Source organism: Tamandua tetradactyla, chromosome 4 (assembly GCF_023851605.1).
Source record: "Tamandua tetradactyla isolate mTamTet1 chromosome 4, mTamTet1.pri, whole genome shotgun sequence".
Classification (NCBI taxonomy): Eukaryota; Metazoa; Chordata; class Mammalia; order Pilosa; family Myrmecophagidae; genus Tamandua; species Tamandua tetradactyla.
Genome location: NC_135330.1, coordinates 26176282 through 26203491, shown reverse-complemented (window position 1 = coordinate 26203491; position 27210 = coordinate 26176282). Strand labels below are relative to the sequence as shown.

The 27210-nt window shown below is 36.4% G+C and overlaps 1 protein-coding gene across 9 annotated transcripts in view; it reads right to left on the bottom strand.

The window, feature by feature from the left end:
* The window catches only part of DNM3 (dynamin 3), a 608953-nt gene that overhangs the window by 17976 nt on the left and 563767 nt on the right, over positions 1-27210 (bottom strand). For 6 of the 9 annotated variants that reach the window (XM_077156971.1, XM_077156974.1, XM_077156973.1 and 3 more), the window contains 2 exons: positions 18901-19127; positions 17269-17505 (listed from right to left, as the gene is read on the bottom strand). In XM_077156971.1, the coding sequence (XP_077013086.1) occupies positions 17269-17505; positions 18901-19127 (464 nt within the window). Of the gene's footprint in view, positions 1-3829; positions 12425-14470; positions 15196-17268; positions 17506-18900; positions 19128-27210 lie in introns of those variants that run through there. The other 3 variants (XM_077156975.1, XM_077156976.1, XM_077156972.1) reach the window with 2 other exon arrangements.

Below are 27210 nucleotides of genomic sequence, written 5' to 3'. Positions count from 1 at the left end.
GGAATACAAGGGAACTTCCTTAAAATGATAAAGTGAATATATGAAAAACCCACAGCTAATATCATCCTCAATGGGGAAAAACTGAAAACGTTCCCCTTAAGATCAGGAACAAGACAAGAATGTCCACTATCACCGCTGTTATTCAACATTGTGTTGGAGGTTCTAGCCAGAGCAATTAGACAAGAAAAAGAAATACAAGGCATCAAAATTGGAAAGGAAGAAGTAAAACTCTCACTGTTTGCAGATGATATGATACTATATGTCGAAAACCCTGAAAAATCCACAGCAAAACTACTAGATCTAATAATTGAGTACAGCAAAGTGGCAGGTTACAAGATCAACACTCAAAAATCTGTAATATTTTTATACACTAGTAAGGAACAATCTGAGGGGGAAATCAAGAAACGAATCCCATTTACAATTGCAATTAAAGAATAAAATACTTAGGAATAAATTTAACTAAAGAGACAAAAGACCTATACAAATAAAACTATAAGAAACTGTTAAAAGAAATCACAGAAGACCTAAACAGATGGAAGGGCATACCGTGTTCATGGATTGGAAGACTAAATATAGTTGAGATGTCAATTCTACCTAAATTGATTTACAGATTCAATGCAATACCAATCAAAATCCCAACAACTTACTTTTTAGAAATAGAAAAACCAATAAGCAAATTTATCTGGAAGGGCAGGGTGCCCCGAATTGCTAAAAGTATCTTGAGGGAAAAAAAGAAGCTGGAGGTCTCATGCTGCCTGACTTTAAGGCATATTATGAAGCTACAGTGGTCAAAACAGCATGGTACTGGCATAAAGATAGATATATTGACCAATGGAATCGAATAGAATGTTCAGATATAGACCCTCACATATATGGACATTTGATCTTTGATAAGGCAGTTAAGCCAACTCACCTGGGACAGAACAGTCTCTTCAATAAATGGTGCCTAGAGAACTGGATATCCAAATGCAAAAGAATGAAAGAGGACCCGTATCTCATACCCTATACAAAAGGTAACTCAAAATGGATCAAAGATCTAAACATTAAGTCTAAGACCATAAAACAGTTAGAGGAAAATGTAGGGAAATATCTTATAAATCTTATAATTGGAGGCGGTTTTATAGACCTTACACCCAAAGCAAGAGCACTGAAGAAAGAAAGTTAAATGGGAACTCCTCAAAATTAAACACTTTTGTGCATCAAAGAACTTCATCAAGAAAGTAAAAAGACAGCCTACACAATGGGAGACAATATTTGGAAATGACATATCAGATAAAGGTCTAGTATCCAGAATTTATAAAGAGATTGTTCAACTCAACAACAAAAAGACAGCCAATCCAATTACAAAATGGGAAAAAGACTTGAACAGACACTTCTCAGAAGAGGAAATACAAATGGCCAAAAGGCACATGAAGAGATGCTCAACGTCCCTGGCCATTAGAGAAATGCAAATCAAAACCACAATGAGATATCATCTCACACCCACCAGAATGGCCATTATCAACAAAACAGAAAATGACAAGTGCTGGAGAGGATGTGGAGAAAGAGGCACATTTATTCACTGTTGGTGGGAATGTCAAATGGTGCAACTGCTGTGGAAGGCAGTTTGGCAGTTCCTCAAAAAGCTGAATATAGAACTGCCATATGATCCAGCAATACCACTGCTTGGTATCTACTCAGAGGACATAAGGGCAAAGACACAAACAGACACTTGCACACCAATGTTTATAGCAGCATTATTTACAATTGCAAAGAGATGGAAACAGCCAAAATGTCCATCAACAGACGAGTGGCTAAACAAACTGTGGTATATACATACGATGGAATATTATGCAGCTTTAAGACAGAATAAACTTATGAAGTATGTAACAACATGGATGGACCTTGAGAACATCATGCTGAGTGAGACTAGCCAAAAACTAAAGGACAAATGCTGTATGGTCTCACTGATATGAGCTGACATTCGTGAATAAACTTGGAATATTTCGTTGATAACAGAGACCATCAGGAGATAGAAATAGGGTAAGATATTGGGTAATTGGAGCTGAAGGGATACAGACTGTGCAACAGGACTAGATACAAAAACTCAGAAATTGACAGCACAATAAAAAAAAAAGAATAAAATATCTAGGAATGAATTTAACCAAGCATGTAAAGGGCTTGTACATAGAAAATGACAAAATATTGCTGAAAGAAATCAAAGAAGACCTAAATAAATGAAAAGACATTCTGTGTTCATGGATTGGAAGACTAAATATTGTTAAGATGTCAATTCTATCAGAAGCTATTTACAGACTCAATGCAGTCCCAATAACAATTCCAACATCTTTCTTTGTAGAAAAGGAAAAGTCAACCGTCAAATTAATATGGAAAGATAAAGCATCCTAAACAGCTAAAACCACCTTGAAAAAGAAGAATGAAGTTGGAGGACTCAAACTTTCTGATTTTAAAGGTTATGTCAAAACTATACTAATCAAACCAGTGTGCTGTTTTGTATCAGAAATAAACCTTCTCATTATGGCCAACTGATTTTTGATGATGGTGCCAACTCCACTCAACTGGGAAAGAATAATTTCTTCAACACATAGTGCAGGGAAAATGGAAATCCATATGCAAAAGAATTAAGGTGGACCTCTACCTCACATCATGTACAAAAATGGACACAAAATGTATCAATGACCTAAATATAAGAATCAAAACTGTAAAACTCCTAGAAGAAAACATAGGGAAGCATCTTCAGGACCTATGTTAAGCAGTGGTTTCTTAGACTTTATGCCAAAAGCATGAGCAACAAAAGAAAAAAATAGATAAATGGGACCTCATCAAAATTAAAACTTTTGTGCATCAAAGGACTTTATCAAGAAAGTAAAAGGATAATCTACAGAAATGGAGAAAAATATTTGGAAACCCCATATCTGATGAGGGTTTAATAGCCAGAGCATATAAGAAATCCTACAACTCAACATCAAAAAAAGACTGACAACCCAATTTAAAAATGGTCAAAAGGCTTGAACAGACATTTCTTCAAAGATACACAAATGACAATAAGCGTATGAAAAGATGCTCAATATAATTAGCCATTAGGGAAACACAAGTCAAAACCACAATGAAATACCATTTCATAACCACTAGAAAGCCTACTATTAAAAAAACAGAAAATAAAAAGTATTGGAGAAGATATGGAAGAAATAGGAATACTTGTTCATTGTTGGCAGGGATATAAAATGGTTCAGTTGCTATGGAAAACAATTTGGTGGTTCCTCAGAAAGCTCATTAAAGAATTACCGTATGACCCAGCTATCCCTCTTTCAGGTATATACGCCAAAGAACTGAAAACAGCAATTCAAACAGATATTTGCACACTGATATTCACAGAGGCCTTATTCACAATAGCCCCCAACTGAAAGCAACCCAAGTGTCTATTAACTGATGAACAAACAAATATGCTATATACACACAATAGAATATTATTCAGCTGTTAAGAGGAATGAAGTTCTGATACATGCAGCAGCATGGATATACCCTGTAGACATCATATTGAGTGAAACAAGCCATATGCATGTATGAACTCACTAATATGAAATAATTAGAAATTCCAAATTCACAAAGTAAGAAACTAGAAAAAGGTTATCAGGGGCTGGGGTAGGGTAGGGAAAAGGGAGTTAATGCTTAATTGGTACACAGTCTGTATTTGGGTTGATGGTAGTGATGGTACCAAGCACTGTGAGTGTAATTAATACCACTGAATTGTATATTTCAAAGTGGTTACATGTAAGTTATATATATATATATGTATATATATATATATATAAATATATATATTGCCAGAATAAAGGTTTTAAAAAACCATAGACCTGTACAAAACAATGAACCCTAATGTAAAATATGGACTACAGTTAATAGTATAATTGTAATATAGTATAATTATAACACTATTGTTTTGTCAATGATAACAAAAGTACCACACAAATGAATAGTGTTAAAAATAGGGAAAATTGTGTGTGGGGGTGGGGGGAGGATGGGAACTTGGTACTTCTACAACTTCTCTAATAAAACCACAATACGATATGACACTAGTCAGCATACTTTGGCCTTTTTCAGCTTTAGTAATAGAATAAACTGAAATTATCCAAGAATCATTTACAATAGATGTTTGAAAGGACATAGGACTTGGATTCCATTTAAAAGGTTTAAGGAATTCTCTAATGTGATTCTTATTACATATCAGAGCCAGTATTTCCTTCCTCAGTGAAAATGAACCCATGATTTTATAATGTATGTCACTTGGAAAGTATGAACCAATTTATGCAATTTGATGTGAGAATGTAAGGAGAAAAACAGTTTCTAATTTTAATTTGATGGTATAAACATAATATCCTGCATAAACTAGTCTCTGAGATAATTAGTAATATGATCTGCCTTGTCACACTTCTTTATATTATCTTAAATAACTCACTTGGATTTTACCCAAAGGGATGGTACAGATAATCTGAAAAAAGGTACAAACGATCATTTGCTCTGATTAACTCTATTTAGTTTGTGATTTGTAAAAAGGAATTTATAATAGCATACACCCTGGCAAGGTTTTCAATAGAACAGAACAAGAGAGAAAGTTTAAATTAGTTTTTAAAGTACCCTAAATATTGGACTAATTCCAAAATAAATGTTGATTAAGCATTGCAAGTCAACCAATTCTACGTTCTTTCATTTCCTCAATAAGCCCTGCCTACGTGCTAGGCGCTGCATCACAAATTAGGGTACAGAAATAAAGACAGTCACTGCTCAGAAAGGCTTTCAGAAGCTGGGAAAAGAGACAAGTAAACAGTGACAATAGCTGGATAAGTGCAATGACAGGAGTTTCAGGGATACCTTATCTAGCTTGGAATTGGAAGAAGATTGGGTGGTTGGAAGAAATGTCTGAAAGCAGGAAGGAGCTGGCATTCTAAGAACAGAAAATAGTCCATGCAAAGAAAAAAGGCTAGATAAAGTACTGTCAGTTTGAGAAATCAAGTGTTATTCTTCAGCATAAGTACCAAAATTACGTGGTTTGTCCCAAATCCTAATAAAATAAACAATGTAGAGGATTTTTAGTTATATTAAAATATAATTTCTGGGCGGGCAACGGTGGCCCAGTGGCAGAGTTCTCACATGCCAGAGACCTGGGTTCGATTCCCGCAGCCTGCCCATGCCAAAAAAATATGTAATTTCTGAAAAGATAACTTTTCAGATTAATGCTTTATATTTTGGCCTCTATACTCTATCATTAGTTGGGAATAATTAGATAAGTTAGGGAGAGGAAAGGTCTAAAAGAGATGTAAAGAAGCTGAAGGTAAGGGGAATACAGTGTTGAGGAAACTCTTACAGAGAGAAAGGATATGTGTTTTTTTAAAAAAAGATTTACAAGCACATGACTATTGAATGAAATTTAGGCAGTGTCCCTTTCAATGAGTTTTTTTCCCCCCTCTTTCCCTCCCCCTCCCTCCCTTCCTCCCTTCCTTCCTTTGGTTTGAGAAATCCTCAAAGTGACCTCCAAGAACTTATGTGCTATAGGAACTATTCTCATTGATGGTGGGTGGAGTAAAACTACTTCTGACCCTCCCCATCTTCCATCCTTTTCTTACTCCCTTTCCCCTCACCTCAGGCACCAAGGCAGACTCCCATCATTGGGGGAAGGAGATGCTGAGAACTAGACACTTGAGAGGCAAGCTTACATTCTAAAATTCACATTCCTTCGTCATCATCAAGTCAGGGAAAAGAAGAAAAGGAAGCAAGGATGAGAAAGAAAAAGGTGACACTTTGAATCAGTATATGTAACTAAAATCCAATCTGCTTTAGAAAAATAGAAAAGACCTTTTGTCCCTTTTGAGAAAGCAGGAAATTCAGTCCCAGTATATGACTTGGGGTCTTACCTCAGAGAGGTTATATATGTAATTTAAAATACTGATAGAAAAGTTAAATTTCCAATCCCTGTTTTTTTTTTAACCACAAAAGCACATAGGAATTTGAAGACATGGGGAAGATCTGTGTTGCATCAACATTTCATTTCTGCCTTATTGTGTGCGAACTGAATTAAAAGTCCAGTTTCAAATGCACTAGATATTTTTTTAGTCACTTATACTAGTCCTAGTGATTAAAATGGAGACAAAGAATTGCCACTTAATGAAAATCCCAGCGATTAAAGCAAGTTCCAGCTGGGGGAGCTCTAACATGCCTTAGAGCTCAAATTTTAAAAACAAAAAAATCTAAGCAAACAAAAAAACAGAGAGGCAGTGTGCTTTGCAAACTGCCATGTCAATGAGCAAATATGTGACTAAGTCCAATTAAATGCTTAGTGCAAAGCCAAGTGATGATACTCGTGGAGACAGACCGACCCACATTTCCTCCCTTCCCCAAGTCTTTCTGATGCAGTTAAATGAGACTGGATCTGTGGAGTTAGCTTAAGAGCTAAGAAAGAGCAAAAGAAGGCCAATTTCTGAGCAAGTCTAGATGTCTTTCTTTTCTTCTGAAAATGTCCTATTGTTTCTAAATAATTCTTTGACTCTGGCTCAAACAACGTATTTTAAAATGGAATTTTCACTGTTGGTTGAACGCGCCACAAAATCTAAAAGTTCAGTCATCTTTACTCAGTGGCTTGTTGAAACCCTTTTTGAAATGAGGGAAATGCTATGTTTTTAAAATTTGGTGCTAAAATGGCAAGGAATCACATGTCCCCTGGGCCATGTTAAGAGTCTGCAGAAAGAATTAGAGCTTTCTAACACACGCACGTCAACTGGGAGAAAAAAAAAATTTACTCAGGAAAGCAGGAGTATATGAATCTAACAGTTATCGGATTTTTAGAGTAAGCCTTTCCTTTTTGGAGACTGTTGTGGAGTTTGAATGGGCAACTGGGCATATAGGATGATCAGAATTACTTAACCTGAGGGGAATTTTCAACCAATCCCTTTTAAACTCTTGCCAATAAGAAGTCAAACTTTTTGTTTTACACCTTAATGGTATGCCCACATTTAAAATTTTTATACAAGCTCCTACAGAAACGTTAACTAGACCAATTCAGACCAAAAGTCACTAAATAAAGCTAGTCTAGACGGAAAAATCTATGAAAACCATATGTCTTTTAGGCATCTGTCTTACAAAACCTGCCATCATCCTGGAGAAATAGTCTACAAAATATGCTTTTAGGAAAGCACTGCTGTAATGACCGTAGGAGGCCGTGCTTAGGAAGACGGCTGGACTTGGAGAAAGTAAAGCCAAAATGTTTATAAATGAAAAGCTTTCAATTTCCACTTAGATCTAACTGTCCATAAACATTGCTGAAAGGATAGACAAAGGCAGATATATTTATATTTCTATTATTCTAAAGGGATCAAAAAAGTTTACAGCTTTGCTCCTTTACACTCCCAGAGAATGTTAGACCAAGGGATCTCAAAGCAACTCTGCTCTCACCCACAAAGAACTGTTTTGAGTGATATGTGTGGATGAGGCCAAAGAACCAGAACATTTTCTTCTGATTATTACCTCATCCTGCTGGCCTGCCAAACACAGCCAAAAGACAGGTGTCCGACATAAGTAACTAAAGGTTAGATTGTCCTATATAATTGGATTGTGGCCTAATTGAGAGAAAAGGGAAATCAGAAGGATGGAGGGGGGGGGGTTTACAAAGCAGGGGTGCACTGAGAATGTGGTAAAAAGGAATGTGTTAGTCCTTGCCTTTCCAATTTAACACTGCTCTGTAAACTGGAGCCAGGACTGCCTTCATTATTCTAGCTACACATTTTTACATCTAAAAATGCACTTTTATTTAATGTGATATAAAACCCATAAAAATTAGAAATCCCAATTTTGGTTATTAAAAACAACATTCTAATTGATAACTGTGAAATAATATTTAACTGATAAATGTGAACTGATAAGTCCACAGAGACTATGAATGTACTTATAAATTGCAAGGATTTTTTTATGACCCTTAAAAATATTTTACTGAAAAATTCTTGCTCCCCAGGAAAGGGGACTTTGGAACAATGCAGTAGTCCAGTAGTTATTGGCATGAACGCTACCCTGTGTTGTTCAATCACTTAGAAGACTATGAATGAGCAATGGACATTAAATAGTCATTCATCAAGGGTACTGAGTTGGAGAAAAGGAAATCTGTAAGATATAATTAATCCACACATCAAGAAAATGACCTTTAAAATGAGTTTTCAATATACTTTATAGGTTTCAAGTATTAAGTATTAAGGTAGTGATAGTGAAACTTAGAGTGTTTGAAATATTAAAACAAATCAAGCAATCATAGCAATATCCCTTATTACAGAGTCATAACCTGAACTATAAGGCATTTAAGTAAGTTAATCAAGATCTATTGATGAATTACAGGAATGCAGAGCATAGATTTTATTTTGGCTTTGGACCTAGGTGTATGGAAGGAAATAACTGCAGTGGTTTCTTTAGTTAATATATACATGAATGTTTCCTTAATTTTCCACCTCAAGAGGCAATAATTAGGGTAGAATTTGCCTTACGTGAAATTTTATTATTCTAGTTATTAAAATATTTTCCAACTCTACTGAGAAGCAAAAAGCAATTTTAGTTTAGAAATAAGTAGACATTTTCCTCAATGTTTAGAGCTTTTCCTTAATGAATGGTGGTCAAATGGTGTGAACGGTGGTACAGATGTATTTGGCAAAGGCCCCTGAACATGATACTAAGAGTACATTTTAGGGAAAATTTCATTCCATCTTAAAATTGGCTTTGAGAATAATCCCAAAACAAACTTTAAAAAATACACATGGTACAGAACACATCTTACACAAAAATGCATTCCCAAGTAGAATAATTTCAGGTTAGACTCTTTGGAATTCAAAATGCCTTTAAAAGTCTTTTTCATCTCTTATTCGAATTAGACAGCTCATTCTAGATGAATAAGAACAAACATTGATCTTCTGAGATAAGCAAAATTCCCCAAATGAGAGTTATATATTTAAGTAAACAGATCGAAAATAAATTTAGTTAATGTTGCCTCATGAAAATGTAAAACCAAATACAGGCAATATTTACATGATGGAGGCAACTGGTGTATTTCAATGTAAAATAAGATGATTTCCATTGATGATGACCCAAAACCTGAAGCCACCTGAGACCTCACACTGCTTCCCACCTCTTAGTTTTTAAAGTGAACAAAAATGCTTGGGGATTCTCCTGAAGTGGCACATCTACTTTGCGGTTCTCCAGGTTGTTAACTTAAATTCGCTCTAAGTTTGTTCATAATGTAACTTGCTATATTATCCCTTCTACCACAAAAACATGGAAGAAATAGAGCACATTTCTATATATCATATTAATATTATACAATCACTGGGTTACATAAGAGCAGGTAAGAAGAGTGTTTACACCTTATCCTATTTTTTTCAATGCTCAAAAAAACTCCCAGTGGAGGAGAGGGGAATATTGGCTTTTAAGAATATTTGGAATTTTCTGTTTCTGAGCAATTGACGTCAGGAAGGTTCTGCCTTGCCATTGATAATGAGAAATTGAGACTTTTCCTGCTTGCCCTTTTGAGTAAGCATCTTTTTTTTCTAATGCTCGGATGGGCTATGTTCTTTCTATGATTTCAAGTGAACTAATAATTTCAACTAGAAAAGAGGAATGGACGCTTCTTAGTGCTTATGAGAATAGTTGAAAAATAAATCGAGAAGTTAGAGCACTTGCTATTTGTGATTTTGCCTATTATTTGGCTGTAATGCCTGAAAAGCAGCCAGAAGGAAAAGGAAGTACCATTCCATAGTGAAGCTTACCTAATGCCTTGTGGCTGTGGACTTTGCATTATGCAAGAATTCTTTTATTTTTAGTTAGAGTTGCCAGGAGATCTAAGCTACAGTTAATTACTAGTGATGTGGCAACAATTCATAGAGAGATTCTCCCAAATCCAATGCCCTCCATAATGACTCCTCCCCATCCTGCTTTTAACATATTGACCAGAACCAAAAGTCTAACATGCTTTATGCAACAACTTTGGGTGAGCCAGATGGATTTTATTGGAAACTAAGGGTTTTTTTTTTTTTTTTTTTTTTCGCATGGGCAGGCACAGGAAATTGAACCCGGGTCTCCGGCATGGCAGGCGAGAACTCTGTCTGCTGAGCCACCACAACCCACCTGGAACTAAGGATTTCATTTGGCAACTACAGGGTATAAATATATATTGAGATTCAGACATTACCCCAGAAAATGTTTATATTATATTGGCATGAATAAGTTAAAATTTCAATGCTAGGCATTTTAAATGTCTACATTTAAGCAGCAATAAATCTGTGACAGTCAAAAGCCATCAAATCCTCAACTAAATCCTCAACTCCTTTCTCATATCACTGGAGGTGGGCATTTAAGAAATGCTTTGAGTGAAAGATGCAATATTTACAGTTTCATCTTTAATTTCTGGGTTATTGGCTAAAACAACTGTAGTAAGCATTATTTGAATGTCACATCTAATCTTTTATATAGCTGATGAGTCACAGGCAAGGGAGAAGGCTCCGGCAGCTCATGCTATGCCATGAATCTCTGAAGTTACTGAAAATCACACCACCTACCCTTAACTGTCTGAATGCAAAGCCTTCCCCTATAAAATCATTCTTTTTTTTGCAGTGGGGGAGAGAAAAGAAGACAGTGATAAAACAGAGATACTAGTCTCTGTGTGTCTCAACTGTGTTTCTGCTTACACTGGGTAGAATTTTTTCTTTGCATCAATTTGTATATGGTAACATTCTGCAGATTCCAACTAATGACAATTTGCTGCTGACTGGCCACAAGAAGAAGAATAATCATTTGTGCATTTTCACTGGCCAGTGGTTCCTTTGCCAGGCTCCTGTCTTGGCTGTCTTCCTCTATCAGGTGGAACCCAGCACAGGGGTGGGTACCCTCGACTCAGAGAGGCCTTCCCTTCAATGTTAAAGCTTAGCAATTTAGAGTCCCAAAGAGAACAATGACAGAACTATTTGCTACTATTAGTCATGGGACATGGAAGCAGTTGTGTTTGGTTAACTCAATGGCAGTTACCATTGGGCTCACAGTAGCATAGTGTTATATTTACTGCTGCCTGCTGTCTGCCTGCATTTATATTAAGCGTAGTTTACCTCATATAGATCCTAATTTTTATTTTCCTTCTTCTTTTACCTTTCTCCCTCTGACATTTGGAAAAGTAAGATAAGGGACACATTGAAAATAGAAAGGCAATCTGAAGTCTACCTTGACACATCTGCAAAGCTCCCAAATTCTGATCTTCAGAACACTTGAAGTTCTGTTCCTAGGTTTTGCTTAAACAGACTGCCAGTCATTCTGAACTGCGGCAGGATGGAGATGTTTGTGTAAAGTAAACTCACGTTTGCTAGACCCAAGAAGGAAACCACCAAACTAATTTTACTTTCACTTAAACCAGATTGAAACCAAGGCCTGAAGAATGAAAAACTTGGACATTAATCATTGATTCATCTCAGTGAAATATTATGTTACAACCAGAATCACAGTGGAATTTGAGACTTTTGATGGGATATTTAATTGAGGGGCTTAAATGGAATTCAACATTTTCTTTAGTGAATGGCATGTGGCAAAATTTCTATTTTCATAAAGTATATTAAACATCATGACAAGTCTTGTTAAACCTGCAACAAATTGTTACTTACATTCAGGATCTCAGTAACAAATTTTGTAACATGGTAGCCTCATGAGACTTTAAATATTAAGAATTAGAAAGAACACCTCAAAGTTGTTTCTCTTTTTGGCAACTGTACTTAAAAAAAATTGACTTTTTTTTTAAGTTTATTGAGGTGTAATTTACATGTTTAAAATTCACCCATCGTAAGTACACAATTAATTAAATTTGTTTTGTAATATAGTTATACAATCATTATCAAAGATCAGGGCTACAGGATTACAGTTCAACAACTTCAGGTATTTCCTTCTGGCTATTCTAAAATGTTAGACACTAAAACGAAATATCTATAGGAGTTAGTAGTCATAGTCATTTGTTAAATCCTAATTTCCCAGTTACACCTCCTTTCTCTCATTTGATCTTTTTCTCAGTCTTCAGGGCTATTTGATTGACTTTTAAATTCAGTTGCTAAAAATATAAACCATTCCTTGAAAGATCAAAATAACTAATTATAAATGTATTTATTTCTTAAATAGGGAGGATAGCTAAGGAAATAGAAAGTGCAAGGCTGAAATAAATCACAAGATGAATTCATCATTTATTCAAATGACACTCAGCTGCTAAAACAAATCAGATTTAGAGGGCCGCTGAAGGGAGAGTAAGCCAGGGTGCTACCAGTACATGACTGAGGAGGAATTAGACCAGTCACACAAGTTGCTTAATTGTCCTTGTACCCTTAGCCCATGACTTCAAGGCTCCGCAGCTTCATCCTTCATGGCGCCAAACCTTGATGTTAGGGATGCAATGACACACTCATAAGAATCATGTGTTTGTCCTTCCTCAAAAATTGGGGGACTGGCTGAAAAAATAAAAATAAAAAAACCCAACGAAATCTGATCCCTAAGTGAAAGGGACTCTGTATTTACTGTCAATTGTATCCCCACATAATTTGTGTAAAAGAGATAAAGCATTATGTCCATCAAGATTGAATATGTAAGAGAAAATTAAATTATAAGGAGAACCAAATGCCTTTTATTTATACATAAAATAACATAAGGGCATTAATTGTCTCTACACAGAGGGATTTATATAACTTTTGGGGTGGTTGATTTAGAAATAAATGACTAAGAATGTAGGATTGTGGTGACACTCAAAGTGTGCCAGGTAAAATCATGAAACCATATAAACCATTGAACAGATATAACTGGTAAACCCTGGGATAGTCCTGAGACATAAGTGGAGTTCTGTGCGGGGACATCAGCTTCACCACGGGGCTCTCCAGAGACTGTTTAAATGGAGCATTTCTTGGTTTCACTTGTGTGTTTCTGTCATACAGATGACCTGGAGTAAAGGCCAAATCCTTTCATATGTTTTTTTTTGTTATTTTTTATATGATAACATCGGATTTGGTGGACTAGGGTGGTTAAAAGAAAGTAACTCCATTTTCAACTTTTTGTTGTTGTTGTTAGTGGGCTGAGTGGAAGATTGAGCGATGAGGTAAATGAAGTTCACTTTTCCTTGGATATAGACCCTTTGTCCCACCCTTATCCCCTTTTGACCATTGCAAAATGGCTTAGCCCAAGGAAAGGAGAGAAGACAAATGAGTGAAATAATGCCAGAGTCAGCTGTTGCCAGGAAAAACACACTCTGATTCAGTTAATTTGTTCTGTTACTGTCAAAGGCTGTGATTCCGAATTAACTAATTTAAGAAACTGTAACCAAAAATAACTACATCATTCCTAATGTTAGTGTTTGGTGAAGATTAAGATCTTCAAGGAAGAGACTAGGGACCCAAAAGAGGCAGTGATGTCTGTTTAAGATCATCTTGCTAAACAGGCACACAGCTGGCAGGGATTTTCAAACAGTGTTTTAGCCCCTTCAGAGAAGTTGAGTGGGTTTGAGTGTGTTTGCGTGGGTGGGGGGCAGGGGCAATCCAAATAATCTGGCAATAGAAAAATTTCCACAAATCACAGATTTGTGTACACTCATCTTACTAATAACAGAAGCATCCATACTGGTAAGTCTCTTTGGGATAGAGATGCTCCCCTAGTTCCAGTGGAATAAATGAAAATAAGCATGTAGTTTGCAATATTTCCAGCTCTCTCAATGAAAGGCTGCATGCACAGAAACCAGAATGGCTTGAGCAGCTGAGAAAAGCTGGGGCAAAGATGACTCCACCTCCTCTCTCCTTCCTTTCCCTTTACATTGGAATGGCAAGAAATAACAGGTTTTAAAAGAGCAGAACGCACATAGTTTCTGTAAAAATTCCAAGTGCTTTGATTATCTTTGAATAGTGTTAAAAGTATACATGCTCTTTAAAGTCAACATCATAACTTGCTAGTGAAATTGGGAATTATCCAGAAGAAAACTGTGCATGGCTGCATGCATGCTAAATGGCAGAATCTTTGTCTCTAAAAGTTCAATTATGGACTTTGTGCTATTAAAGCCCAGCAGGAGCCAGCAGGACTCCGTTTGTGCTGTCTTGTCACATTATGAGTTTCTGGTTTCAGATAAAAGAGGAGAAAGGGCCCTTAAGAAAGCAAAGAACTTGGGGAAAAAAAATCAAACTTTCTTCTCGGAAAGCCAAGGGTAGTTTTCCTGGAGATGATGGATAATGGTATTTCAACTTTAAGTTTTTAATAGAGAAAATGGAGGGAAAAGAGAATACATAAATAAATAGATCAAGGTAAAGGTTCAAAAAGAGCCTCCCTCAACTAACTTTTTCTTTCTTTCTCTCTTTTTCCCTCTCTCCCTCCCTCCCTCTCTCCCCCCTCCCTCTCTCTCTCTCTCTCTTTCTCTCCCTTCCTCCCTCCCTCCCCGCCATCTCCTTTCTTTTCTCTCTCTCTGCTATTTCTTTTTGTTTCCTCTCTCTTTTTTTGAAATCTTAAACCCCATTTCTGGCTTGCATTTGGTAGGATTCCTACTCTGGCTTTTATTAAAAACAGACTTTATGTGGTCAGAATTCTCCATTTAAAACTGAACTTTAATAGGCGTAGGATCCCAACAGGGTCTTTTTCGCTCTTTCAGGTGCACCCCCCCAGCCCCCACCCCTGAGGGATTTCCCTCCCGAAGTGCTGAACTGGCACTTAAACTTGAAGGCTCAGCACAAAACCAACTTTCCTTTTTCACTCTGCACTCTCATTTCTGTTTTAAATTTGGGACTCTCTGCAAGGCGAGATCAAATTAACTCTGGATCTAACTGGAGAATATTCTAGAATTTTTGAATAACAAAACCATTGTCCTATAAGTATTTCAATGCAGGCACGTTAAACCTGGCAGTTCCCCTTTCCAGCTCTTTTTCTGGTGTGCAAGCTGTCCAGGGCAGGCGACCAATTCTTGCCTAGCTGCCTTCTGCGTGTGAGCTTGGAAATAACAAGGGCAACTCCACCCTGCTTAACAAATCAGTTTTAGCATTCATAAGATGATTTTTTCTGAAGGGCTTCTGGCAAGCCAGCTTATCTGAAACCAAGAGGCAAAGCAGCCAAACGAGCAGGCAAGACATGCACGTTCATTCCCGAGGACAGGCACCACCAGGTTGCTCTGGTTCCTTCTTATAGCTAAACAGACAAAAGAGTCCACTTCAATGTTCCTGGATAGGACTACTGCCCCCCACTCCCTACCCAGTACACACTCCCCCATTGTCTTCATACCTTCCTGGCACAATGACAGACAAATTCCCAGAGAACTGGAGAGTTTCTAAAGCAATACATTTGAGCTTGCTTGTAGTGAGGCTCAATTGAATTCATGTGTTTTTTTTTCCATGCAAGGGAAATTCTTGTGAATAGTGTGGTGCAGTCATTCTCAAAGAGAGGGGAGGATTCAGCCCTTCATCCCTAACCCAAGGGACATTTGACAATGTTTGGAGACATTTTTTTAGCATCTAGTGGTGGTGGTGGTGGTGATATGTGCCACTGACATCTAGTGGGTAGAGAGCAGGATGCTGCTAAACATCATACAATGCACAGGACAGACCCCACAACAAAGAATCAGCTGACACCAAATATCAGTAGTGCTGAGGTTGAAAAACCCTGGTGCAGTGGTTGGGCGCCTGCGTTCTGGAGTTAGAATGCTTGGAATTAAATCCTAGTCCCAGCATTGACTGGTTGAGCCGTCTTGGGCAAGTTGCTTAACCTCTGTGCCTCATCTGTAAAATCTGGATAATAATCAATCTCACTGGGTGGTTGTGAGCCTTACACAAAAATGCACATGTAAAACTCTTAGGATAGTGCCTAGCACATATTGAGAGCACAAGTGTTACTGTTATTACTATAATTACTAGAAATTTAGCTTAGTTCTAAACAAGTAGGCCAAACACATAGGATTTAGAGAAAAAACCCTACATATACATAGGATTAAGAGTACATTTATTCTCTTTGATCAGGACCAAAATGATGATAATTGTAACAACTGCAGTGCTTTACAGTTTATCAAGCTCTTTTAAATACCTCATCTCCTAAGATCTCGGCAATAACCTTGTTAGATTTCTCCCATTTCATAGATGAGGAATTCCTGGTTTAGTTAAGAGTTGCCTGAGGTCTGCAGCAATTCAGGCTTTCTGATTCCAAATCCCCTGCTATTATTGCTATGTCTCCCTTCCTTCTCTTTATATCATTTGTCAGCCAGAAGATCAAAATAGAATGTAAGCACTGTAATTAGAGGGTGAGGTGACTCAGCCTTCACGGGTGGGTGGGCACATAAAAAAACTGAGGTCACCTCTGTTTTACATATATAGTAGGTTTACTTCATGGAACATAGAATATTTTAATCCTCTGTAATAAATTTTGAAAAAAATGAACTTTCTGTATGGGTTAATTTTCTTTCTTTAATATTAGTCTGATTTTGAAAAAAATTAACTGCTTCCATTTAAAAAACCCATAAATTTTACACATTATATATATTTTGACTATAAATGTATGAAGCTGAGACAATAGCTCCAACTATAGTATGCCTCAAGCTGCATTTATTTGTTAGATATTTCGTATGACAACTAGGCCTGAAAATCTGCTTATAATTGTCAAAATGTATTATTCAAATGCACAGCATTCTATTATTTATATATACTTAGTGATTGTGCACTGCAATCATTGCCTCTATTAAAATGTATAAGCACAGCTTTTTAAAAACAATTGCAGATTAATTGGCCAGATTTTACTCAGCCTACATTAAAGTTAATAATTTTGGGTTTAAGGGTTATAGTTCAGAGGGCAGATGGATAGCATTCCTTGAGAAGACTGATTTTCTAGAATTCTTTTGATAATAAAGAAGGCAAGGCCTTAGCCCATGATACTCTCATGACTTACAGAGCACATGGCTTGCCACAACCCAGCCATTGCTCTTTTGTTTTGAAGTCCTCAAATTTTACAAACGACTGCTAAAATGTCCTTTGGACTAAATTTTCTTTGGTTCCATTTATTTTGTGCCAGTTGATAAATGGGAGGTTTTAACAACCACATATTGGTTTTTAAATGGTATAACAGGCTCAGCAATTCTCCCATGATCCTCCTCTAGGGTGAAAATTGCAACATGCACCATAAGTGCTTTGCAATTTTCATTTTCAAATAGATTTTGTCTGTCACACTATGAGAAGACAACCAAAGAGCCTCCCCACCGATTTTTGTTGTGCTCCTTACCTTGGAACACTGGGAGGGGCCCTTGTGGGCCGAGAGGGAACTTGCGGAGGGGCTCCAAATGAGTCGCTGCTATTAGGAAAAGGAGGTAACGGGCCTGGACGGAATGGGACTGGGGGCGCCCCAGAGTGGGGGCCTGGAGAGGGAATGGCTGGAGCTGGTCCTCGGCCAGATGTGGGCCTTGTGAGGGGAGCACTCAGTGTTGGCCTTCTTTGGGCTGTGGGGCTTGGAGGGGGTGACCTGAGGAAAAAAGAAAAACACCAGTCTGCCCACTCCTTTTTGTCTGAATGAATCTTAACAAAATATTTTTTAGTTTTTAGTGACTACCTTTTAAAAACAACTTTTTTTTTGACTGAGTAACTCAGATACGTGTAATAAAGTCAAAAGGTATAAAAGGGTAACCAGTGAAAAAGTAAGTTTCCCCTGCTGATCCCTTCACTCTATGGACAAACATCAATAGCAGTTAATTGACATGTTTTAACTATATCCTACATGTGTAAAAGTATATATTTTCTATCTATATAAAAATTCCTTTGTTATACATAAATAGTTGTACATTATACATTCTGCTTTATGATTTATTTTTAAGATTCACATTACCTTGACTGACTTTTAATTTTAGTACTTACAGAACTTTTAAATGGCTGTGTAGTATTCCATAAGAATATATTGTGCACAGAAACAAACAATCCAACTAAAAATGTAGCAAAGGATTTGAATAGAAATTTTATCACAGAAGATATGCAATTGGCCAACAAGTACATGAAAAGATTCTTAACATTATTACACATTAGGAAAATGCAAATACAAAAACACAATAAAGCACCATTTCCCATCAATCAAGATGGCTATAATTTTAAAAATGAAAAATAAGTGTAAGGAAGTAGAGAAATTGGAACCCTCATATTTTGCTGGTGGGAATGTAAAATAGTGCAGTTGCTGGAGAAAAGTCTGGTGGTTCCCCAAAATTCATATATAAAATTACCATAGGACCTAGCAGTTCCATTCCTAGGTACCTTCCCCAAAGAATGCTAAACAGGCATTCAAAAAAAAAAAAGCTGATGTGCACAGACATATTATTCACAATAACCAAAAGGTGAAACTAGCCCAAGTGTCCATCAACAGATGAATTTATAAACAAATGGTAGTTAATACAGACAATGGAATATTATTTAGCCATTAAAAGGAATGAAGTACTAATAGATGTTACACTGTAGGTGAAACTTACAACATTATGCTAAGTATGAAAGAAGCTAGACACAAAAGGCCACGAATAGTCTGAATCCATTTATATGAAATATCCAGAGTAAGTGAATCCTGAGAGACAGAAGGCAGAATGATGATTGTTAGGGGCTTGGAGGTAGAGGGAATGAGGAATAACTGCTTAATGATTATAAGGATTTCTTCTGGGGTGATTAAATGTTTTGGATGTTTTATCATTTTTTAAAAAAGAAGAGAAGAATGCATTGTGCTTGGTTTTGAAGGGAATGGGTACAATCTGACCCTCTCACTCCTGAACGATAAATATCTTGTTCCTTCTTTTTCTTTAGGTTAATACTAGTTTAGGAAAGCTCTCTCAGGAAATGATATTGGATAAGCTTAGCAGGCCTCAGGTGACATGGGGACCATTCTTACCTGCGAGAGTGCTGTAACCAAGAATCATCCACTGGAGGTGGAGCTGGGGTGGACACTGTGGCAGTGTTGATGTCACCAATGATCACAAGTGCTTCTTTAAGGGCTTGGTACATTCGAAGCATCTCATCCCTGCGCTGTGCTTGCTCAGCAGACTCCTCCATCAGAGTATTTTGATCCTCTGAAGAGTATAACTGAGCTAGGAGCTCTGAATTTATGAAATCTTTAACCTGTCAGATCACAACAGAAAAATAAAAATGGGAATGAATGAGTGACTAAATGATCTAATCATGTCAGGGATATTCAAAGCCTGTAGATAAAGTCTACAAACGTCCACTCTGGGAGAAGGGTTACCTTATGCATCTATATACTCTTATTTTCTTCATTATTTCCCTGTCCACAAAACTGGTGCCAGTAACAGTTTTCCCTCTGTCTTATAACATTGATTAAAGAGAGAGCCCAAATTCTGCCATCATCTAAACAGGGTCTGTTGGCTATGCAGGCATTTCCATTATTTTATTTAAGGCTGCTTGGCATATAGAAGTGGGGAGGTACCACAAAGTAAGCAGCAGTATTTTGAAGAGGAAACAATGATGTAAAGAAACCTATGTAATAACACGAGTTTTCCATGCTTTGGCATTCCTAGTCTTTTACTTAGTTTTTATTAAGTAAGTAATATTACTTACTTACTGGAATATTATTAAGACCCCAAGTTTCAGTGCTGTCTCACAAGTGGAATTAGCACCAACAGAGAATATTTATTAAACACAGAACCTTATATACTATGCAATTTGATTTACAAAGAAAAGTGGAAGAGACACATTGCTTTCTATGAATTTACAATAGAAGCTAGTTAACAGTGATAAGGGCTGGTATGAGGTTCCATAGTTAGCTAATATATAAGAACAAACTAAAGTATGAAAAATATGACAAGAATCTTAGTAGGGAGGGGGATTCCGTAGTAGGACGAGCATGCAGAGGACGTCTACATTGCACAACTCTGAGGGAGAGAGCATCAAACACTCAGTTGCATCAAATCTAAGACGCTATTGATTTTATGACCATTATTTTATGTGCTGTTAAGAAATAACACTGTCAATTAAACTGTGGCACAATATCAAGATGCCATTGAATATAATACACATTCTCATTTTAGAAATACTAAATGTGAAAAAAAAAAGTGTTAAAAATATGGTATGTTCCAGGGGCCTTCACGAGTTATGTAATTTAATTCTCACCATCTACCTATGAAAAATGTGTTGTTATTCCAGTTTTACAGATGTGAAATGGAAGCTCAGAGAGTTTAAATAAGTTGCCTAGGGTCACATGGCAATAAGCTGAACCCCAAATCTTCTGACTTAGCCTACTGCTCTTCCTATTAGCCTATTATTCCACTTCGATTGAGTGCTTAGAAAAGGCAATTTATGTTTAAGCATCATTATTTTAGAGTGGTATACAGTAGTAAGTAAGTCAATTAACTTGAGCCTTGAAAAATAATCTATTTGGATTTTTTATTTTCTCCTTTAAATGAGAGGTAACACTTATCCAGAGTCACTGCGCATCTATCAGAAAGGTCAAAGACAAATATATTTAATTTTTACAAATTCAACAGATAACAGAACACCGTAAGATGCTCAAAATTCCTAAATTGTAGTTAAATGTCTACCTCAGAGGTAACAAGACTCTAAGCTCATAGCTTCATCATCATCATCATCATCATTATTATTATTTTTGTATGCTGTATGGCAGGGTCACATTTCATTCTTTTTTCCATGTGAATATCCCATTATTGCAGCACCATTTGTTGAATTTTTTGTTTGTTTGTTTGGGAAGTGCATGGGCCGGGAATCAAATCCAGGTCTCCTGCATGGCAGGCGAGAATTCTACCACTTAACTACCCTCGCGCCCCCCATTATTTTTTTTTTTTTTTTTTTTAAAGGAAAGACAGAGAGAAGGAAGGAAGGATGGAAGGAAGGGAGGAAGAAAGGGAAACATCTTTAAACATTTTCTTGTTTTATTGTATTTTGTTTGTTTGTTACATGGGCTGGGGCCGGGAATCGAACCGAGGTCCTCCGGCATAGCAGGCAAGCACTTTGCCCGCTGAGCCACCGCGGCCCGCCCCCCCATTATTTTTTAAAAGTACCAAAACATGTAAACAATTCTACCAATTAAAAGTTTCAAATAAATCATAGCTTCATTGTAGTGAAATAAAGAGTTTCCAGCATGTATTTTATAAACCAAGAGTTTTTCAAATGTGGAAGTAATCTAATATATAAGATGTATTCAGGGAATTGTCTGGTGGAATAGAGAGTTTATGTGTGATAATTGTGGAAGGTAAATTTGGCTAGATAACTTGGGGCCAGATGTGAAATCTCTGAATGCCAAAGAAAAGTGTTTGAACTTTATCCACTTGGCAATGAGGAGCTTTGGAAGGCTTTTAAGCAAGTAAAACAATAAAAGAGAGTTTTTAGGAAAATTAATCTGGCTGGATTGAAAAAGAATTTGCAAGGGTGGAAGTGGAGATAGCCAGTTAGAAGGCTATTATAGGTAATTCATGAGATGGTAATTTAATTTGGTAAGGTGTCATGGAGTAGAAATGACATTATAAAGGAAATATCAACAGGACTTAGTGCTGTTTACATGTGAAGGCCATGGTAGAAGGAACAATTAAAGACTCCTCAAACATTAAAGTCTGGATAAGTGAGAGAATAAAAAATCAGAAGTCAAGAAAGTAAGTTTAGCTTGAGGAACATTTCATTTCCTTCCCTGAATACTTATTCACTTGTAAACATACTTGCAGGTATCCAAGAGTTATAGATATTAGCACAAATCTTCCACTGTTGGGTGTGTATGTGCCTGGATAGATGGTGCAACTTGAAACTCGAACACCAGACAATTTTCCTGGCAATGACTATCAACTAGGTTAAGCTATTTTGAAGCCTTACATCTTACTGGAGTATCACTTAGAATCTATTAAGCACAATTTAAAAGAAGATCCTTCCAAGAGTAGATTTAAAGCAGATCTGAATTAAGTAAGAAGCAACTGTCAAACAAACCATGAAATAAAATAATAAAGGCCTGTTTCAGCAGCTGATTAAAGATCTGCCTTGAATCAACTCTTACACATTAAAATGTTACATATAAAACTTTCCGACTTTCCAAAAGATTTGGCAGTGTTCTGAAATAACATGAGCATTATTAGCTTGAAAGAAATGGCAATTTAGTACAGTGGTTTAGAGCATGGGCTGTGGAATCAGACAGCTTTGGATTTGAGTCCTAGCTGTAACTCTTATCATTCTTGGGTGAGTAACCACTCTGATCATCGGATTCCTCATCTGTAAAATGGGGATAACAGTAGTAGCTACCTTAAGAATTGTTGCGAGGATTACCTAAAATATTATAAATTGCCTAGCTACATATAATAATTAAAAAAGCTTTTTTTTTTTTTTTAACTGTATGTAGGCTAAATTGGCATTAGGTAAATAGAGGCAAGAAGACAAATAGAAAGCTACTGCAATAATGGAGGCATCAAATGACATTAAAAAGCAGCATGAGTTAACATTTTTTTTCAAACTTGTATAATTTAATATGAATCTTTTGGTCTCAAGCTCCAATATGTAGTATCTGCTTCTCTTTTTGTTTCCTTCCATTTTTTTTAACTTTTTTATTGTACAATATAACACATATACACAGCAAAGAAAGAAAAAAAAGCAATAGTTTTCAAAGCACTCTTCAACAAGTAGTTACAGGACAGATCCCAGAGTTTGTCATGGGCTACCATAAGTTAACATTTTATATTGCATTTAAGTGGCATCTTAGAAAGGCCCTTCAACCTCTTACTGTTTAGCCTAGCCTTGTGAGGCTACAACTGGAGTTTGAAACAAAGGTAAGGGGAACTTCTGGGGGTTTCCAGACACTTCAGGGACTTTCTGAAAAGTTTGTATATTACAACGTTACAAATATTTAAGCAAGGGTACTGCAAAATTAGGGACCAAATGGATCCCTTTTAGACGATAGCATTTAAAACCTACCTCACAAAACATAATATTAATTATACTTGGATGTGATATTTGAAATAATATTTATGCTTTAATTATAACACCTATATCTATACATTTTTGAATGGTTCACAAACATTCTCACATAGAAAACTTCCTTCCAGCTCAAACTCTACAGGCTAGATAAACAGGCATCACTGCACCATGTCGTTCAGCTCAGCGTAAAGGAATGTGAGGTCATTAAAAACGTTCCACATGTTCTTCTCTCTTACTTTAACCCTTCTCTAGCAATCTGTAATGTTTGGCTTTTAAGCTTTCTTTGTCCATTTTTTTTTTAACATGGGCAGGCACCGGGAAACAAACCTGGGTCTCTGGGTATGGCAGGCGAGAACTCTGCCTCTGAGCCACCATTGCCCGCCCTCTTTGTCCATTTTAAAGCCTTCAGAATAGGAGAGACATTTCTAGGATTTTCATACAGTTTGCTTACCAAGAAGACCATTTAAAAAAAATCCTTTTGTTTCTAGATTGGAGGACTGCACTATGGAACAGAGTGTTCTCTCTCAATCACAAGAATATCTATTTATCTATCTATATATAAATTCAATGAAAAGTTTAATTTTGCTTAGTTTTGAAGTGGGGATTGGTTACAATTTTGTGACTCCTTGAGGTCTCACAGTTTTTTCAAATATGCCTAACCCTCTTTTCCTTTTTCCAGGTATATAGCTTGAAAGACCGATGAGGTTTTCCTTCTTTAAAATGTAACATCCTTTGACTCTTATAAACATAATATTGAGCAAAAAGTTAGAGCCAAAGGACCACATAGTACGATTCCAAAGTAAAAAAAAAACAGGCAAAACTAATGCGCATTCTGAGAAATCAGGAGAGTGTTACCCTTGGCTGGGGGTTGGTGGGAGGAATGTGACTGGGAGAGGGCAAGGGTGGATTTTGGGGTCCTGGTAATATGTTTCTTGAGTAGGAAACTGGTTATATGAATGTGTTCATTTTGTGAAAATTCATCAAATTATACACTTTCCTGCATGTGTTTTAAATGTCAATTAAGGATTTTTTGCTTTTAAATAACATCCTTAATGAATTTTTCTCACCTGAAAATCCAGGTATAAATTCCTGACCCATGGAAATAAGTCAATGCTGTGGTATTTAAGATGTCCTTTCCCCCTTCATATCCATTAAAGTTACAGTAAGTTTTGAAATTAGAGCACAAATTACTGATTTTCCACCAAAGTGCCAATGGCCAAGACAGTGAATGTGTTCCAACAGGGGCCCAGAGGCACAGGTATAGCTCACACCCCAAGTGTGAAATGCCTTTAAGTTTCCTATTTGGTCTTTAACAATTTTCATAAAACCTTTTATACTCTAATTTGTATTATCTGGGTTTGTTTTAATATGAGAAATAATGTTCTAAATTACGTACCAGTTAAGAACCAGTTAGTTTTCTTCTCCTCCCCCCACCCCATTAAATCTTCAAGCAAGATTAACCCTCTTGGAAGATGCCCCATCTATGTTCTGTAGGGGAAGGAGCCCCCTAATTTGAGAAGGCTGACATAGTTTTCATAACTTTGCCATATCCATTATTTGATGCTGTAAAGGAAAGAACATCAGGCTATAAGTGGGACTTGAATTTTAATCCCGAATCTGCCACCCTTCATTGTGTGATCTTGGACAAGTCACTTAACCTCTCAGAACCTTAATTTATCCATGTATAAGAAGAGAAATTGTAAAATCATGTAGCGATGTTGATAGGTTCAAACAGAATCATGTGCTGCTTTGCCACAGACAATTTTAGAATAAAGCTGGATCCACTTCTTTGATTCTCTCTCTGATGGAGAACTTCTGGTGGGGTGAGTGGTGTAGAAGAGGCCGTCAAGAGTGCTTGCCATGGGGTATTCTGAGTGTTAGTTTTAAAGTCCCGAACAAAACTCTGCCGCTTTGACTACAGCCCGACCAGAACGGCTGCCTGTCATAAACTTGCTATTTCTTGAGCCGTGGTTACCTGGTATGTTTAAGTAATGAAACAGCTGCTGCATTTCAATAGACAAAGGCTTACAGTATGTCTGAGGCAGGTATTTATTGCTAGGCTTTAAACTTCTTAAACAATTCCATATGGAGACTTGAGTGGCACAACAGTTAATGTAAACTTTCAAAGGAAACTGCCCACCAAATTCTGAACTTTATGAAAGTAGGCTGAACCGTATCCTTTTACAGAAGGCAGAGTAGCCATTCCAATTTCAAAGAGGAAAGGCCAGAGTATGGCTTTAGATAGACCAGAAATTGAGGACCCCGTTTTAGGTATTTATTGGTTCTGGAAGAACGACTAGCTTTTTCACCCAAGGCCATTCATACAGGGTTTAAGTGTGATGGAATTTACAATTAGGAGTCAAAGTAAGTATTAGTTTTCTAGTTGTGATTCTATCACTAATTTTCTCACTTGATAATCTCTTCACTTTAAATCAAAGTAAAAATCAACGCATATGCATGGCACGGTGCTGGGTGTTCACTAGGGTTCAATTTACTTGTCTTGAACAGGACACTTCTGGAATGAACAAAAGGAGCTCAAGCATTCTTTACAATAAGATGCCATGAGAATATGAATTTATTTAAAAAATGTATATAATCCTTTTTATATATTTTTTTTATAAAAAGCAGATAAAATAATATTAAAAAAACAGCGATTTCACAAATATAAAACTTGTTCTGGTAGATTCTAAAAGTTATATTTTAAACAAAGATAAACATAATTTTATAAGAATCCAGCATTACATGACAGTTTTGTGTTTTTTTTCACATTCCCATTAGTCTCAATTTCAAGATTTGACCTTGGAGAGCAGGTCTTAATTGAGGTCTCCTTCTCATGTCTTAGGTGAGGGCTCTCTCAAGACAACTAGCAGAGCGTTGCCTCCAAGGATAATATCCTGTAGGTGGGGGTTTAGCCATTTCATTAAAACAAACAAGCACACCAAGGAGGAGTATGGGAAATTATACCTACATTTCTTTGTGTATGTGTTTTTCTTGAGAAGGCAAATATAGGATATATTTTCAATAAGGTTTTTTTTTTCCTTTTTAACTGTTTAATTTGTGTCAAGGTATTTCTCACAGCTATATAGACAGGAAGTGCTATTTCCTGTGCTGATGATTTAATATAGTGCAGAGCAAAGCAGCGTTTGAACTGATGGCAGCACTAATGACTCTTGGTAAAACAGTGAAAAGATAAATGATACTTAATCAGGAAAATGTTTAAATAAGCAAGTGCCTGGACATAGTCAGCAAAACAACCTGAAATCATTTAAGTAAAGCTAAGAGAGTAATTTAAAAAATATATGGATTCTTTGTTTAATACTTCATATTTTCAAACTAGCTTATAGTCAGTCACATTTATTATATTCTTGATAATTCTGAGAGTCAGCTCAGTGCTTTTTTTTTTGTAGTTTTAGAAATGACTGACTTCAACTCAGAGGGGCTAAATGATTTGTTTCAGGTCACACAGCAGGCCATTGACAAAGCTTTAGCATATACTTCATAGTTTTCTCATTTCCAATTTATCGCTTAGCTGCTACTTATACTTCAAAGCATCCTGCTAACCTTGCTTGAGAATACATGGGAATGTGTATGAAAATATTATTATTTCAACAGGATTGTTCAAATGAGTGTTTACAGCTTTTTATAACTAAGGAATGCAGACATCATGAACAATGAATAGATTGTCATATTTAGAAATAAAATTTGAAAGGAATCTTAAACTAAAAACAAGGGCTATTTATTGTTTGTAAGTGGACAGCTGTATTAACTTCTTACAATTATGTTTTCCCCAGATCTTTCACATATACTATCTTATGGAACAAATTCCGAGGTCAGATACATTTACTATGATAAGCATTTTACAGATGGAGGAAACAGCTACACATAAGTCCAGCAGCTTGCCCTAGGTCAATAGAGCTGGTAGCAGAATTAGGTTTAGAACCAAAGTTTCTCCTGAATTCTAGTTTTCACTACTTTGCCATCTAATTTTGATTTGTTATAAGCAGTGCTCATAATACATCATGATTTAAATAAAAGATGTCCTTAGAAGAAAACCGTTGGTGTTTCATGTGTGAAGATTTAGAATAGCCTACTATAACACACCCCTTGGTAGCCTATCTTATCTAAAAGATAGTTTCTCATATAACTCATGGTATTATTTGTACTTTAAGAACTTAGCTACCAAAAGAACCAAACCAGACAAAAAAATCTTAAATGTCATATCCTGATTATAAATGACCTTGAAAAGGGAGAGATTCTGTACAATATAGGCCTACTGATA